The 18403-nt window shown below is 45.4% G+C and overlaps 1 protein-coding gene across 6 annotated transcripts in view; it reads right to left on the bottom strand.

Moving 5' to 3' along the window:
* Positions 1-835: 835 nt before the first annotated feature.
* Positions 836-18403, bottom strand: part of Isca1 (iron-sulfur cluster assembly 1) — a 53552-nt gene continuing 35984 nt past the window's right edge. For 2 of the 6 annotated variants that reach the window (XM_052728054.1, XM_052728055.1), the window contains 3 exons: positions 7314-7555; positions 4886-4939; positions 836-4041 (listed from right to left, as the gene is read on the bottom strand). In XM_052728054.1, the coding sequence (XP_052584014.1) occupies positions 1014-4025 (3012 nt within the window). In that variant the 5' untranslated portion in view covers positions 4026-4041; positions 4886-4939; positions 7314-7555 and the 3' untranslated portion in view covers positions 836-1013. Of the gene's footprint in view, positions 4042-4885; positions 4940-5019; positions 7262-7313; positions 7556-18403 lie in introns of those variants that run through there. The other 4 variants (XM_052728057.1, XM_052728058.1, XM_052728056.1 and 1 more) reach the window with 4 other exon arrangements.

Here is an 18403-nt window from a genome sequence, read left to right as displayed (position 1 = left end):
AGTGCTGAGAACAAGGGACAAGTGCTCACCCCATATGGGCTGTATCAACCCAGCCCCAAGGCTCAGGTAACACCGGGGAAGAGGCCGCGGGGAGGAGCGCTCCGAACATCGCCGCCACGTACTCATGGCACACAGGTCACCTGCACAAAGCCTACACAAGGTCAAGCCAGCCACAAGCACAAGGATGGGGCGGACAACATCCAGGCCCCACCTCTTACCGAGGAGCTACTGGCCGTGGATAATTGCTGGGGAGGAAGAGCTGTCTTTTAAGATATTATTTACATGTATGTGTGTCTCCATGTCTGCCACGTGTGTGGGTGCCCACAGAGGCCAAAAGATATCATTTCCCCTGAAGCTGGAGTTACATGTGGTTACAAGCTACCTGATGTTACTATGGGAACCAAACTCAGGTCCTCTAAATGGACAGCAGGTACTTTTAGCCACTAAGTCATCCTTCTTTGAAGATGTAGGTTTCCCAGTGGATGTTTACTCTTACGCATTTGTGGGCAGCACTAACTGGACCAAGTAAGTTACATATAAAAGACATGAAGTTGGAAATGTGTGTTGGGGGAGACATTGTGGGGAGGATGGTGGAATAGATATATTCCATTATGTACATGTATGAAAGTCTCAAAGGAAAAAATGTTTCATAAAACAGTGAAATCACAGGCTCCAGAGTTAAGCTGGGAAGGCTATTGTCAAGCACCCGACAAGGGACTAGACATTCATTTTAATAGAACCCTCTCACTAGGCATGTGGCAAGAAGGCCCACAAAACTCTCAGAAGAAACATTTATTCTTGGTTTTGCTAAATAGATTATTCTCATCACAGGATGTATTGCTCTGAAAATATTTTATTTTTTTTAAACAAAGACTGATTCCATTGCAGAAACATTTCCTTCACATAAACAGAAACATGTTCTGTTTCTGTAGAAGAGTCGGGTCTCAGAACACTCCCTTTAGCAGATGTGAGGGCCGGGAAGGCATAGGACACACCTTCAGGTTTGAATGGGACTAGGGATCCCTGGACTCAGGGGTAGGCGAGTAATCCCAGAATTGTGGCCGCTGCTCAAAAGATACACGAGGATGTCTCTGTCCAGGACTTAGCACACGACTTAAACCAGGAGAGACAGCTGTCTGGTGACAGTAGCAATTACTCTTTGCTTCTCCATGTTGGGCATAGGTAGCCCCACGGTTGGAAGGCTGCCCCTTGGTGGGCTTGGGCTGAGCCTGTAGGCTCTTCCTACGGCTCCACTCCAAGAACTCAGATTTCTGCCCACACAACAGCTTATCCTCCAGGAGTTTCCCAAGGGACGCCATGAGCTCATGGGCTTCGGGAGGCCCACAGCTCCTAAAGAGAGCCCTGTCTTTCTCAGACCTGTGTCTTGTGCTGTCTTTGCTGGAATAAAGCAACTGAAAAAATTGTCCTATCTTTTTCCTGAAGTAACTTTCAGGAGGATGTGGCTTCTTGTCTGATTTTCCTTTAATAGGCTGGCTCTTTCCTGTTTTGGATGTCCCTAATCCTGGGGTCTCACTTCTACCACTTTCTTTTCTGGGTACTGATAAGGCCAGTATTTTCTCAGCTGGTGTTAAATTCCTTAAGATACGTTTGAAGAACCCGGGCTCCTGCCGTGGATCCAAACTGACGCCTGCGTTACATAAGTGGGTATGGAAGTCCTTGAAAACGGAGGCATCCCCACTGGACACACTGTTGGATGAAGATGGCAAGTAGCCAGTCAGACTGTCTGAGGTAAAGGACACATCACTTTCATAGCCTTCGGTCTGGCTCTGTGCCTGATTCTCCAACTTAAACTTCAGCTCTGTGAACAGCTGCTTCTTAAAGTCCCACACTGTCAGGTCTTCAGGAATCGATATCCTTGATGGGCTGTGGTCTGCAATCAGAACAGAGGTTGTTTTATTGCTGTCTTTATTTTTCTCTGTGGAGCTTCCCAACTCGCCACTAGCATCAGATCCTGACAGAAGAACCCTCACCTCCGGGGCCCTGAATATCTCCCTGAGTATGCTGGGTGTCAGCACGTGCTTTAAGTTCTTTTCCAACCTCTGTTTGCCTCCAGTGGTTTCTAGATGAGAAGAAGAACTTGTCACCTCATTCTCTGGCTCAGACGCAGCCACTTGTTCCTGGCTGGGCTGCTCCTGACTAGGTCTGCTCTGTAGTTCAGCACCATTCAGACTCATGCTGTCCACACCGCTGTATCCATCTGCACTCTCAGTTGTCTGGACTGTCTCTGGAACCTCATAACCAGTGCTAGACAGTGACTGTCTCGGGGACCCCTCTCCTCCCCTGTCTGCATGTGAGACAGTGAGGGGAAGGCGATGAACCGTGATGGAGGCTGAGTTTGCCGCTTCTATCTTGTCTCTATGAAAAAGGCTAGAGCTTCCTCTGAGGGGGTGGGAGAAGTTACTTTTCAAATCCATCCCAGAAATACTGTTTGAAGACGAGGGGACATCAGACTGAGGGAAGGGCCATGTTTTAGCTTCTCTTAACATATAGAATTTTATGGATTCGATAACTTTGAGGGGGAGGCCCCACTTCTGACTCACTCGGAACCTTATAAGATGGGCTTCCAGCATCTTTTGCGTCTTGTGATCAAGGAAAGGTATTTTGGGAATAGCAGTATTGCAGTAAGTATTTCCCAGTGGTGAGTTCCAGAGAGGCACATCTTCAGCAAGCCATGAACAGCACACCTTGGTTGGGATCCGACCCATAGTGATCTGCCAGAGCTTGCTGCTCACATGTAATCGAAGGGCGCTTCTTGCTTGTCTTTGGTCCAAGCTCTTCCTTGAGATGCTGAGTCGCTCCTTTTTCAAGTCAATTCTTGAGTGACATACCCATTTCTCCTCTGTCTCGGGTACAACCCTCAGACTGTTCAGTACATAACATCCCGAGATCATCTGTGGGTTGTCTAATGGGCATTTCCCTAGGATTTGGCCGAGATTCTTGGCTACATCCTTTCTTAGCTGAGGCTTCATTGAGAAGCTCTCACAGAAACTTTCCGAGTGACTCGGTTCTTCAGTCCTGAGGTCGCTGGAGCTCTGGCCCCAATGTACGGAGTGCTGAGGGTGAGCACGTTTGCAGCTGTGGGGAGGTGTTCCTGTTGGTTTGTACTGAGGGCCCATCGCTTCCAGTACTCCTGTCCTACTGCAGGGCTGGTAGTGCCAGAGTGGAGTTGGGTTGTTTGGCCCATAGGGCCCCAGGTTGTCCTGAAGTTCACTGCTGAAATGAAAATGACCAGTGCTGGGGATGGAGGCATAGTCCTGCGAAGGCTGGCTGACCAATGGAAAGCCGGGAATGAGAAGACCAAAGGCCGTTTCATATGGCTGATACCCAGGGACCAAATCCCACAAACCAGCTTGATGATTCTGCAGCAAGTGGCTTTGCAGCTGTTCGTTTCCACCGAAGACCCCAGGGACAGTCCTGCTCTGTGGTATCTGGAGAGTGCTTCCACAGGGCAGAGGTGACAACTGCACTGGAGGGAGTGGAGACTGCATGTGGGCCTGAGGGTGGACCTGAGCGAAAGGGAGGGTTGGCGGCTGGGGCTCTATGTTAGGAAAAGGCTGAGGATGTACAAAGGTGAGGGGCAAGGTACGGGGCTGTGGAAGGGCTGGAGATCCATGGTCCAATATGGGAGCTGTGGCAGCTTTACAGACTCCGTTGAATAGCACAAATTCAGGCTCTAGTGAGTAGCTGTTCAGGGGCACCAGGAGAGTGGCCACGATGGACTCGCTGTGCAGAGAGGGGAGACCCCAGAAGAGCTGGCTGTGCTTCTGCCCCAGGTCTCCCTCTAGAACCTTCACACACAGGAGCTGTTCAGAAATTCCAAACTGCCCTGGTTTCCCTTTGAGATTTAAGCCAGTTTTGGGGACTGGGGTGTCCTGATCAATGACAGTAGAACCCAGCAACTTCCATGGGGCTGGGAGGTGATATTCTAACCCCTTGAGATCTGAAAATGTGTCATCTTCCTTTTTAGTCTTCTCCAGAGTCTGGAAAGTCAATGTCTTTTTCATTTGTCTCTTCGCGTTCCTGAATGTGAAGAACAAGTAAGAAATAGGGCCTGTTTCTGTTTGCAAGGTACTACACAATCCTCAACACAGGAAAGCTTTCTGTGCTAAGAGCCACAGTGTGGCAATCTCACATAGTGTTCTGGTGAGGAGACTGGGGAGCTGCTGCCTTTGAACAGGAATAAGGGATGAGCTCCCTACTGGAGACAAATGGTCTAGTTCGATAGCAGGGTCATCTTTGGAGTGGGAAGCATTTTCAGGGAGGGAGGGTGTACAGCTGGCATAGGGAATGCTCACTAGAAATTTCGAATCCAAGGGAGGAGCGGGTTCTCGTGTCAGAGAGCTACCTAGCAGTGAGGATGGAAGCAGGTTCCCCAAGGAGGTGCCTGGTCAGGTGACAGGATGGAGGAGAAAGTGGGAAAAGACTCAGGCAGAGAGGCTAGCACTGGGGTTCCAAGAGGGCCAGGAAGGTTGAGTACAGCCAAAAGAGCTAAGGAGATGGGGCAGTATATGTGCCCTGCGGCCAGGCACAGCAGGTGGTTGGCCTCAGCAGGACACCGTAGTTACTGCAAGTAGCTGCTATCACGATACCCACTCATGGGCCTTCAAGAGCAAGGCACGAGCTGCTGTAAGGGCCAACACAAGGGACAGGAGGCCATGGTGACTGATCTCAGATGGGATCACCTGATGCCTGCCATGGTCTGTCACATCTCTGACCTAAAAGAGACCAGGTTTCTGCAAAGTTTCCACTCGAGTGTGCTTCCCAGTGACTCTCCCTCCCAAGACTGGGACCAGCTGCCCTGAGCTCCCAGGGTGCACAGCCACGTTACAAAAGGAACAAGGATAAAGAAAAATACTTAAATTACCTTCTAGAACAGACAACTTCTTCCCTTCTGTTTCTGTCTGGAAAGTTCTCGAATCTGGAAAACAAAAACAGTGGTTATATGCAATTGTGATTGTAAATCTCAATTGTCAATTTGGTGGGATTTACAATCCTTACAACGAATCTCTGCCAATGTCTGTGAGGCACTTTCTAGATTAGTCGATGACACCGGAAGACCAGCACTAGATGGCAGCACTAGATGGCAGCACTGGTTGACGGGCTGGGGTCCTGGACCGCACACAGAGGAGAGAGTGAGCCGACTCCCCTCATGTATCACCACGTCCCGACTGCAGATGTGTTGTAGGATATTTGATCGCACTGTGAAACTCCGAAACCGTGTTGATAAAATTAACCTTGGACAGGGGGCGGAGCCAGAGACTGACAGAAATTGGCCATAGAGAGTGCGAAGGACCTGGGAAGGTGGATAGAGAGACCCACAGGAATGAGAAGGGAGGGACTTAGAGATTCGAAGGCCTTTTTAGTGTGGAGAGAAGCTCTCTTGCAGGATCTCTGGCCAAAAAGGAAGGTCAGCTGGTTGCTTCTCATCTTCTCTGATCTAGCAGGTTTTCACCTCAAAATCTGACTCCTGAGACCTTATTGGTAAATAGAACAACTTAGATAAAAACAACACAAATGCAGTAAGTCATCTCAAGCTCCTGCCACCATGGTTTCCCCGCCAGGATAGAGTGTGCCCTTGAACTATAAGCCAAAATAAACTCTTCCTTCAAGTAGCTTTAGTCAGGGCATTTCATCGTGGCAAGAGTAAAAGTAACTAATACAGAAATGAAGACTGAGACACAAGGATTCTACAGGAGTCCTTTTATGAGAAACACAGGACATTTGAGCACCCAGGAACAAAGAAAGCACTTTACATGATGTCAGGAGACAGAAGTCATGACTCCAAGCAGCCAACAGACCTTCTTAAACTTCTCTTGGCCAGAAAGGAGAAGGACCCAGTGCCCAGGTCCATCACACCAATTTCTGTATTTGTTACTTTTCTGTTGCCATGATAGAACACCATGACCAAAGCAGCTTACAGAAGGGTGCATTTGGGCTTACAGCTCCAGAGGGTTAAGAGCCCACTGTGGCAGGAATCCTGGCGGCAGCGACAGTGTGACTCACATCTGAAGCCCCTAGCAGGAAGCAGAGGAAGCAAACTGAAAGGTCGTGAGTCTGTGAGCTCTCATAGCCTGTTCCCAGTGACATACTTCCCCCCAGCAAGGCCACACTCCCTAAGCCTCCCAAAGACCACCACCAAGTAGGGACCAAGAGTTCAAATGCTGAGACTGTGGGCTCATCTCATTCAAACTACCACATTCCAAGATCCGGGGCTCTGAGGAGTGCTCAATTGTGAATCTGTAAGCATTTTCTCTGAGAGCTCTTTCTTGAGAGGAACTGTGTCTTACAAACATCTTCAGATCCTGAGCCTGGGATCTCATGGAGGAACAGGAGGGGGCCACCTTACGGGGCTCGGGTCGAACAGGAAGAACCTTGACATTGAATGTCACCCCTTTTTTGTCTTTTCTTGGTTCTGCTCTGATACTAGGAATAAAAGAATGCAGGTAGCATTAACGTGTTTCTCTTGGACATCTATTATCCAAGAATACTGACTTCAAATAACAGTTTCTTCCCACTTTTTAACTTTGAAAGGCAGTCGTTTTCAATTGTTCTTTCTTTGGGAAACTAAAGGGGTTTGTGAGGTCCACATTCCATGCTCTCAGCTCCCAGTCCTCTGCTCCAGGCACAGCTAAGCACCTCTGAGGGCCCTATGTTTGGGGGACAAAGCTCAGGCTCCAGGTTTTGCTTAGAGGCCTCTCCTGATGTCCAGCTTAGGAAAGGCCTGGTGAAGGGCAATGAGAGGCGGGAACAGGACAGACTAAAGGCCAGGAGACACTGCTTTTCAGAGAACCCACCCTCTGGAACAAAGTCAATGAGCCCCAGACTCAGTGCTCAGCCCTTGCTCATGGAACTTTCAATTACACCCAGAGAGGTAGGTTGTGGGTCCAGATGAAAACCCTGGTCCTCCTTGGATCCGTGCCCCACCAGACCTCATACCCTAGGGCAGCAGTGTTCTTTCCTCTCCTCAGTGTCCCTTTCAGACATCTCTCTAGGACAGCCAAACTCTTTAAATTCATCTGATAATGTGAGTCTAGAAATGGGACACATCAAGGCTGGGCGGTGGTGGCGGCGGCGCACTCCTTTAATCCCAGCACTCGGGAGGCAGAGGCAGGTGGATCTCTGTGAGTTCAAGGCCAGCCTGGTCTACAGAAGGAGATCCAGGAAAGGCACCAAAACTACAAAGAGAAACCCTGTCTCAAAAAACAAACAAAACAAAACAAACAAAAAACCAAAAGAAATGGGACACATCAATAAAGAATCTCTCCGTACGGGGGCTCACCGTACTGCCTCACCTTTCTGAGGTCTTGACGTTTCCACAGTGATAAAATGAAGTCAGTATCAGGTACAACAGGCACAGGAGCAGCAGCCCCTGCACTCAGGAAGGTGCAGTGGGTCAGTGTCCGAGAGCACGGAGCTGAAGCCCAAGCATGGTTCCGTCGTGCTGTGCAGAAAGGAGATGACCTTCTCCATAGTGTGGCTCACACAGCTGCCAGCTGAGATCTGAGGCTGAGTGGGCCTCAGTGCAGGCCCAGGTCTGCATCACAGAGCAGGAGAGAGTCATAGAGGACTTGTGAGGGCGGGGGCGGGGGAGCCCTCAACACCTCCCTACCTCCTGAGGCCCAGCAGCACCCTCTGCCAGAGCCTGCAGCTCTCTTCCCCACTTTCCTCATTTCTTGTTTCACACAGAGCGTCTCTGCTCCCTCTGTGACCAGGACTTCACCTCAGCATCCTTTCAGCTTTGCAGCATTCCATTTGGATGCAACCCATTTTGCTGCCTAGGAAGTCTAACAGCCTGCCTGAAGGACCTGTTTGGGCTGGATTTTTAGTCTCCATGGCACAGTGTCCTCCAGTACATCTTATCTATGGAAATGTTTTCTTTTCCCTCAGATTAGGAAGAAAAGTTCTCTTGTACATGATATTATAAATGTTGACTAGAACATTTTCATGTTCCAGTCAGCACTTTATCACCTTTATTCAGGGGTAGACTTCGAATCACCAAACTCAAAGTGATATGAAATGTACATGATACTAAATGCATACACCTCCTAGCATCCTTGGGTACAGTTTTATTCCATTTATTTTTCTGAAACTAGTGAAGCTTCAAGTGGACCAGACTTTAAGTTACATACACACACACACACACACACACACACACACACACACACACATTCTCACAAATCAGTGCATTGTTCTCGTGTCTCAGAGAGTCAGTCTTCCCTCACTTCATTTCTCCTACATCATTATTTTTACCCTAACTTCTCCCAACTCTACATACAGTATAGACCATCCCTGGCCATGTCAACAATTGCATTGGCGATCCATGATTCACTAAGACAGGGCTGATTGACAATAGGTCCTTGGTGCCCAAGTCCTTGGGGACAGAGCGGGACCCAGGATTCTCAAAGCCAGGGAAGAACCAAGGTTGAGGACTCTCACTGATTATCCCTAAAATATACTTGGTGTAATCCCCTGGTAATGTTCCAAACTGGACTCTGTCACTTGTTACACAAGTAGCATTTCTTTTCAGGTTTAAAAAAACTGCAGATTTTGTACCTCGCCCTCACCTACACTTGTTCTAGACTTTCTCCTCTTGTCTGCTGTGCTCCAACCTGTCTGCTAGGTTCTCATGACACCCTTAAACTCTAAACCCCATCACTTCATACTACAGCCCATGCCTCTTACTAGCTCTCCTGTGAGGGGATCGACTCTACGCTGGCTGGAGCCCTGTCCGTCATGCAGGACACATGCCCTTCCTGGAGGACAAGCGCCTCTTCGTTGACTTGCGACCTTAGGCAAGTCTTCATGTATCACCCATCACTGGAGACTAGGAGAGAGACATAGAGTCATGAAGGTCACAGGCTCTGCTGTTGGGCTCAGGGTAAGGTTGAAGGATGCTGTTCTGCAGAGGTCAAAGTTGCACACCTAAAGAAGAGAGTCCAGCCCCTACAGCAACTACAAACTGCCAAGCAACCTGTGGAGTGGATTAGGGCCAGTGGATCAGGACTGCTGGGACACCACTGCTCAGCTAGGCCTCCCTGCCCATCTTCCAGTTTTCTGCTATGAACTAACAGTTCTTTGAGAAAGATAATCAAACAACACTTGTCTTTTAAAATGACATCATGGGCTAGATATGTTCCTGTATAGACTTGTGTCAAGAATTCAAGCCTACATGAAGTTTCAGTAAAAATTCTTTTCCCAAATCGAATTTGGTTCATTTTCAGCACCACCCAGATACTCCTGCAAAGCTACAAGGAGGAGGAGACTGAGGACAGCATTCTCCCCTTGCAGATCAGCAACAAAGGAAACTTATTTGGGGTGGAATTGGATACTGGGAGGACATAATTTCCATTGCCAGCAATGACCTCCAATAACCCCGAGTGATAGACCATCCTAACACTTATCCTTCCTACACCAATTGCAACTATTTTGAACATGATTGCTGCCCAACTTATGGAGCATCAACTTCCAACACCCTCTCAATAAGCCAGGGAAGTAAGCAGGGCAGGCACTGTGAGCATTCTCTCAATAAATAAAACCAAGCTCAGGGAGGTTAAGTAACTTCTCTAGGTGGTACAGTAAGTCACAGAAACCACACAAATCCCTGTATTCTAAATGAATCATTTAAAAAGTGGTTTCTTAATGATTAGGTCTATACTGGCTTGTGTGTCAATGTGACCCAGCTACAGTCATCAGAGAGGAATGAGTCTCAGTTGAGGAAATGCCTCCATGAGATCCAGCTGTAAGGCATTTTCTCAATTAGTGATCAATGGGGGAGGGCCCAGCCCATGGTGGGTGGTACCATCCCTGGGCCTGGTGGGCCTGGATTCTATGAGCAAGTCAGTAAGCAGCACCCTCCATGGCTTCTGTATCAGCTTCTACCTTCAGCTTCCTGCCCTGCTTGAGTTCCTGTTCTGACTTCCTTCGATGATGAACAGCAATGTAAGAATGTAAGCCAAATAAACCCTTTCCTCACCAATTTGCTCTTTTGGTCATAATGTTTTTTCGAAGTAATAGAAACCCTAACTAAGACAGAAATTGGTACCAGAAGTGGGGTTTTGCTGTGACAGACCTGACCATGTTTTTGGGAGGATTGTGGAAGGACTTTGGAACTTGGGCTAGAAAAGCCATTGAGTGTTGAGACCTCAGTAGGATGTTCTGTGGGAGCTTGGAAGATAAGAATGTTGAGAGCAAAGCCGGGCGGTGGTGGCGCACGCCTTTAATCCCAGCACTCGGGAGGCAGAGCCAGGCGGATCTCTGTGAGTTCGAGGCCAGCCTGGACTACCAAGTGAGTTCCAGGAAAGGCGCAAAGCTACACAGAGAAACCCTGTCTCGAAAAACCAAAAAAAAAAAAAGAATGTTGAGAGCAGAGGATGGAGGCCTGGCTTGCAAAATTTTAGAGGGAAGATGAAAGACAAGGGATGTTTGCTATTTTGAATTAAGATCCTATGGTTCTGGTTAGCTGGGGCTGAAGAATCAGCTGTGATTAACAAGAGACCAGAACTGCTAAAGTGAAACCTTATGTTACTGGGACAATTGCTGCTGGTTGACTGGAGCTAATAAAGTAGTGGTGGTTGAGAAGAGACCAGCTTCACTGAGGTGAAATCTTCTGGGAAGTGTTTCCTGAGAGAACAGAAGTTACATTCCAGAGGTGGCCATGGTTGTACCTGGTATTGGCAGCAGGACTTGGTAATGTGTAAGCGTCACCCAGGTGGCACTAGTTTTGAAGGCATGAAGGGGTCATGGAGAGCAGCTGAGGCTTGGCACTGTGAGAGGCCAGGAGAGGCCATTGGTGAAGATGCAGCCTCAGTGACAGTTGAAGGCCCAAGATTGAAGGGGTCATGCAGAGAAGTTGAGGCTTGGCACCATGAAGAAAGCCTATGAGATGATATTGGTGAAGTGCAGCCCAGTTGCAGCAAGGGACCCCATAATTTTAGAGATGCCAGTACCATAGGAAGACTACTAAGAACAGTAGCAGCAATGGAGTGGAGCCGTCTGGAGCTTAGAAGACAGCTGTGTGTTGCAGAGGGCAAAACTGAAGAAGTGACCCAAGCCCTTTGGAGGAGTCCAGAAGATTGTGAATGACTCCCAGACATTGGACATCGAGTTATTTATACTGTTGGAGTTTGGTTTTGCTTGGTTCAGATTGTGATGGTGCCCTGGTTCTTCCCTCTTGAAGAAAGTATTTATTTAATCTAATTTTTATTTTTCAAGGAGCCCACAGATGAAAGACTTGAACTTTTTAAAAAAGAGATTGGATATTTTAAAGACTGAATTTTTAATGTGTTTTGAGTGTGTAAAGACTGTGGGACTTTAAAAATTATAATTTTAATGAGAGATCTTGAGGATGAATAAGAAAGGAAGGGTTGTGGCTTAATAGTGATGTGTTTGGGTATCAAGTTGACAAGGGGTCAGTTGTACTGGCTGGTTTTGTGTGCCAACTTGTCACAAGCTAGAGTCATAAGAGAAAGGAAACTCAGTTAAGGAATGCCTTGATGAGATCCAGCTGTAAGGTATTTCTCAATTAGTGATTGTGGTAGTTTGAATGTAATTAGTTCCCATAATCTCATAGGGAGTGGCACTATTAGGAGGTGTGGCTTTGTTGTAGTGTGTATGGCTTTGTTGGAGGAAGTGTGTCACTGTGGGGGTGGGCTTTGAGGTTACCTATGCTCAGTATACCATATGGTGATATTTTATTTGTATTAAAATGTTATTTGTATGTTAATAAATAAAGTTGCCCGGGGGTCAGAGCTATTAGCAAGCCATAGGAAAGCAGGGCAGTGGTAGCGTACGCTTGTAATTCCAGCACTTAGTAGGCAGAGCTGGGTAAGTCTCTGTGTGTTCAGGGATACAGCCATTATTGGATACACATGCCTTTAATCTTAATACCAATCATGGAAAACCTGGAGGCCTATACAGACAGGCTGTGAGGAGGCGGTCATGTGGTTGGGTTTACAACCAATGAGAAGGCAGGACAGGAACTCTATATAAAGACTTTAACACAGGGGTAGCTCTGGTTCGGAGAGGTAGGACCACTGCAGGAGGAAGGGTAAGGTTTTGGCTCTTGGCTCTGACCTCTTGGCTTTCTTCTTTGCATTGGTTCTGTGTTTATTGTTTGATGGGAAGGTTGGATACATCTACATTTGGCGCCCAACGTGACAAGAATTCATTAAAAACCGATTGGCTTGGCTTGGCGGCAGGTCCGGTTTCCAGCCTGGGCAGCCCGGCTGCCTAGCTTGGGCCCAGGCCTGACTGACCCGCAGCTGGAACTGCTACAAACAACTCAGACCTGCCCCGCTGAACAGGGCCCCTGCCTGTAAAGCCAAGGCTTGACTCGGCTCAAGCGGCTACACTTTCTCTCTCTCTCTCTCTCTCTCTCTCTCTCTCTCTCTCTCTCTCTCTCTCTCTCTCTCTCGCTTGCTGGATTCACACCTCGAACACCAGGTGGCTGTGAAATTCCCTGGGATTCTACTGTTCTACCCAGACTTGGTAAGTCAATTAACATATCTATTTAAAAGAGAATTTTTTTCTACATTAAAAAAAAAAATGGGCTTTATGTGTACATTGGAAGAAAATTGGGCTTTGTTTGAAATTTTAGGCACTCTGACAATGGAACAACTATATGAAAAGATTAATATTGATCGAATTATTCAGTTTATTACTTTTCTTATCCTCATTTTACTATTTAAAAAGATCGTCAACTTAAGTGCCAGGATAACAGTCTTAGAAAAACTTGTTAAACCGGTAAAAATGAATTATAGAGAAATTCAAATTCAGACAGAAGAAATAAATAGTGAAGTTGTTTCAAAATTGGATCGTAAGGTTACAGAAAGAAAGCCAGTTTTCACACAATCACCCTTAATTTATCCAGTAGCCGTACAGCAGCTACCTGATGAAGAGAATGAACAAAATACTTGGGTTCCAGTTGAAATGTTAGACTTACGAAGATTTAAGGAGGCAATAGCATCTTATGGCATGCACTCCCCATATGTAAAGCAAATGTTAAACACCTGGTCAACTTGTAATAGGATTATACCAAAGGACTGGCGGGAATTGGCACAGGCTGTTCTTGAACCCGGACAAAATCTCCAGTGGAAAATGTGGTTCAGTAATGAGGCTAAAAATATAGAAAGACAATGGAGGGATAGCGGAATACAAGTCTGCCAGGATCAGCTTATTGGCGAAGGCCAATATGCTTCAGTACAAACACAATGTTCATATGATGTCCAAACCCTACTTCTATGTAAAACGGCAGCTTTGAATGCATGGGACAGAGTTGAAGAACCAGGAAAAAAAACTGAGTCATTTACAAAGGTTATACAGGGCCCCAAAGAATCTTTCACAGACTTCTTACAAAGATTGACTTCAGCAGTACAAAAAATGGTCCCGAATTCAGAGGCTAGTCAGATAATAATTGAATCTTTAGCCTTTGAGAATGCAAATGCAGCGTGCAAAAGAATAATTAGGCCGTTAAAGGCAAGATCTGCACCTTTGGAAGATTGGATTAGAGATACAGTTAATGTAGAGGCTTATGACCATGATGATATGTGGGTAGGAAAAGCAATTTCAAAAGGTTTGAGCAATGTTAGATGTTTTGGATGTGGAAAGCAAGGACATTTGAAAAGGGATTGTAAACAGGTCATTCCTAGAAATAATGTTTATTCAAGGAACACTGGCAACAGAATGTCCCTTCCTTCTGGAGTATGCAGAAGGTGTGGTAAGGGAAAACACTGGACTAACGAATGTAGATCAACAAGGGACAGACAGGGTAACCCTCTGCCTCGACCTTCGGGAAACTCCCAGAGGGGCCTCAGGCAGGCCCCCACAGTAAATCCAGTTCAAACCTTTCCTGCAGTTGTAGAGGAAACCCCTACTCAAAGCAACTAAATAACCAAATGTCTATTGGAATAAATCATGTTAGTCAATATGATGAAACAGAGAAAATAGGAAATACAGGAAAAAACATAAAGAAAATTTTTTGGCAAACTTCTATTAATGAACAAAGACCAAAACTAACAATAAAAATAAATGGTGTTTTGTTGTCTGGTCTGGTAGACACAGGTGCTGACATTACCATAATTGCACCAGAATTTTGGCATCCAACTTGGCCTCTTCAGGAGGTAAACATTCAACTCTTAGGAATTGGGACATTATCTAGAGTGAAACAAAGTGTAAGATGGCTTGAATGTATAGGTCCAGAAGGACAGAAAGGAAAATTAAAACCATATATGGCTAACATAGCTATGAACCTGTGGGGTCGAGACTTGTTACAACAGTGGAATACTCAGATTAATATCCCTCCAATCTCAGAAACAAATCATAAATTAGTACATGTTTCTGAGAGAAATATTAAAAGATATTATTCTAATGAGTGCTCACCAGCCATCCATGTCATACAAGAACAGGGCACAACAACTGATAATCTTCCAAAAACATTAACAGCTCTACCTTTAAAATGGTCAACAGGGCGGTTGGTTTTTTTGGTCTTTTAATGGGTTTTGGGTCTGGGATAATTTTCATTGATTAGGGGGGTTGGTTACAAGTTGTTGTCAAGGGTTAGGAAAAAGGCTAAGCAAAGGAGATTAGATTTAAGGTTCTTATTAAAAAAAAAAAAGAAAGAAAGAAAAGAAAAATGTAAATACTTTACATTGGATTGGATTGTTTTATATTGTATACAAATTATATATATTGAAATTGATATTGTTAGAAAATGTTATATATATTTTTCTAATTGTACCGTTCATCTAACAATGTAATGCAATTTTCTGATCCTTGAATGTTATTACCAACTATTAGGATATAAAGAAATGAAAGTTAGTAGTTAGATATTATAATAGAACTTGTAGTTATATTAGGTATGTTTTCAAGATTGAGTAGATATATTTTAGATAGACAGGTTATCTTCAAACCCTTCAGAGATCTACAGAATATGGCATTTAAAATGTTTTAATAACTTAGAAAATTTTTCTTTTTTGTTATGACTATGAGACATGTCGACTCCTGGCAGTACCAATCTACTTCAGAGAAAATATGGGCATTGAAGAAACTGCATATGGAGTTAACTTTCATTGTGGCAAAAATTAGCCACTGGACAACAAAGTATCCTCGAATCAACAGGACAAAATGGACAAACAGGACATAAAACAAAGGATTACTGATTCTTGCCAAAACAAGTGTGGTTATGGCTTTATCAAAAGGCATCTTCAGAGGCCAGGACAATATGGCACCATCCCTGAAGTGGCCTTCGCAATTCGAAAAAGGTACAGTGCCCTTTTCTTCGAAGGCAGCTGAACAGGCAATGGGCCGATGGCCTCTGATGTGCAATGGAACAGCAGCTGAAACAGTTATTCTTGAAGAGTAACTAAGCTCACGCCTCTCAATAGTAGACTGGCATTTGATGGAGGGATATGGAGAAGAATGGGATGCTGAGATGAAGCCATATATACACAGCCAGGAAGAATGGACAGCTGAGTTGGAAAACCATCAGCAATTTCCAGAATTTGAAATCCTGAATCATGACATGACACTGGTGGAATTCAGGTGTTTCTGGTACATGGACTACTCTCACTCAATGTGAGGTTGAACTGTTGACCTTGTGTACATCCTGCTTCACAAATGAGTCTGTCGGATATGCTGGGCCTATAGGCTGAAGATGATGCCCCAGCACTTCGGAGAAACCTCAGGTGACTGTCCAGACAGCTGTCTGTTTCTGTCAACTCACAAATTTTTTGGAGGTTGCTTATGTGCACTTCCTGTTTTTATTTTTGTTAGCTAATATTATTTCCTTCTTGGGTCTCTGAGGGAGTTGAAGATTAGTTAGTTATAGTTGAAGGTTAGTTAGTTATAGTTGAAGATTAATTAGGATACATTTTGGACTTACCAAAATAGGATAGATAATGAAATTATTTTCTCTGAATTTGTCAAATACAAATGGACTAGACATTGTTTAGGTATTTATTACTTGTATATATTGTATATAGTTATTATCCTTTTGTATATAGTTTTTCTTATATTAGTTATAAGCTTTTTCTTTTTTTCCTTTTTATTAAAATAGAAAAGGGGAAATATGGTGATATTTTATTTGTATTAAAATGTTATTTGTATGTTAATAAATAAAGTTGCCCGGGGGTCAGAGCTATTAGCAAGCCATAGGAAAGCAGGGCAGTGGTAGCGTACGCTTGTAATTCCAGCACTTAGTAGGCAGAGCTGGGTAAGTCTCTGTGTGTTCAGGGATACAGCCATTATTGGATACACATGCCTTTAATCTTAATACCAATCATGGAAAACCTGGAGGCCTATACAGACAGGCTGTGAGGAGGCGGTCATGTGGTTGGGTTTACAACCAATGAGAAGGCAGGACAGGAACTCTATATAAAGACTTTAACACAGGGGTAGCTCTGGTTCGGAGAGGTAGGACCACTGCAGGAGGAAGGGTAAGGTTTTGGCTCTTGGCTCTGACCTCTTGGCTTTCTTCTTTGCATTGGTTCTGTGTTTATTGTTTGATGGGAAGGTTGGATACATCTACAATACCACCCAGTGTCTCAGTTGAATTCCTGTTGCCTGAAAGATGTAGGATTCTCAGCTACTCCTCCAGCACCACATCTGCCTGCATGCCACCATGCTCCCTACTATGATGATAATGAACTAAATTTCTGAAACTGTAAGCGAGCCCCCTCAATTAAATGTTTTCCTTATAAGAATTGCCATGGTCATGGTGTCTCGTCACAGAATAGAAACCCTAAGACAGTGATCAATGGTGGAGGGCCCAGCTCACGGCGGGTAGGGCCATCTCTGGCTGGTGGTCCTGGGTTCTATAAGAAAGCAGGCTGAGGCCAGGTGGTAGTGGCACATGCCTTTAATCCCAGCACTCAGAAGGCAGAGGCAGGAGGATCTCTGTGAGTTCGAGGCCAGCCTAGTCTATAGAGCGAGATCCAGTAAAGGCACCAAAACGACACAGAAGAAACCTTGTCTTGAAAAAAACCAAAAAATAAAAAATAAAAAACCAAAAGAAAGCAGGCTGAGCAAGCTATGTGAGCAGCTAGTGAGCAGCACCCTCCATGGCTTCTGCATCAGCTCCCGCCTCCAGGATCCTGCCCTGCTTGAGTTCCTGTTCTGACTTCCCTCAGTGCTGAACAGTGATGTGGAAATGTGAGCCTAATAAACCCTTTCTTCTCCAAGTTGCCTTTTGGCCATGGTGTTTTGTTGCAGCAATAGAAAGCCTAGGACATCTTAAAATGAAAGCGGTGTCATAGCTGAGAATATGACTTTAACAAACTATTGGCCAATTTGGAAGTAGAGTTGTCTTGTGCGCCTGGTCATCTGCTAGGTTCACAGTGCCAGCATCCTCTCTGCCTTCTTGCTTTCTCTCCTGGGAGTAACAGTATGTGACATACTTCTGCGATAAGTAATATTTCTCTTGCCTTCTAAATTCAGAGTCTTGTAATGAGAACGGAGTATATGAAAACATTTTGAATGCCTACTATGTCAACATCAATAAAGACAGTTTGTAGAAAACAAAACTTCCAAGCTTTGTATGAATTTTAAAAAGTCTATGTTCGCTAGCCCCTCCCCCCAAGGCTCAGGGATCTATTTGGAAGAGGAAGCAGAAAGACTGTAAGACACAGCAGTGATGGATGACCCACGAAAACCGTGTCTTTCAGACACAACAGGACTGATGCACACATGAACTCACCAACTGTGACATCATGCGTAAGACCTGCACAGGTTCAAATCAGAGAAAAATCCCAGCACAGCAGAGAAGGTCTGGTTGTGGCCAAGCCTATGGGGCATTTCCTTAGTTAGTGATTGATGGGGGAGGACCCAGTCCATGGTGGGTGGTGCACCCTGGGCAAGAGGTCCTGGGTTCTATAAGAAAGCAAGCTGAGCAAGCCATAAGGAGCAAGCCAGTAAGCAGAACCCCCTCAAGGCATTTGCACCAGCCCAAGTCTCTAGGTTCCTGACTGGCTTCCATCATTGGACTTGATTCTGGGACATGTAAACCAAATAAACCATTTCCTCTCATAGTTGTTTTGGTCATGGTGTTTTATCACAGCTTTAGTAACCCTAAGACAGAAATTGGTGCCAGGTTTGTGGGGTATTGCTGTAACAGACCCATGGTTTGGGGAGGACTTTGTCTTGGAAAAGCCAAGTTGTCAAAGCTTGGTTAGTTGTGAAACCTGTAAGGTTGGAGGATGATGCTAGGAGCAACACAGCTGAGGGACCTGGCTTGTGATGCGCAGAGGGAAGCAGAGACTTTTCTATCAGGGACATCTGAGATTTTGAGTTAAGAATCTGTGGTTCTGGTTAGCTTAGCATGATGAATCAGCTGTGAGTAACAAGAAACCAGAACCTCTGAAGTGAAGGCTTTGCTTTGCTGTGACAATTG

This window comes from Peromyscus californicus, unplaced genomic scaffold (genome assembly GCF_007827085.1).
Source record: "Peromyscus californicus insignis strain IS unplaced genomic scaffold, ASM782708v3 Scaffold_8__1_contigs__length_139910024, whole genome shotgun sequence".
NCBI lineage: Eukaryota > Metazoa > Chordata > Mammalia > Rodentia > Cricetidae > Peromyscus > Peromyscus californicus.
This window is presented reverse-complemented; position numbering and strand designations above follow the sequence as displayed.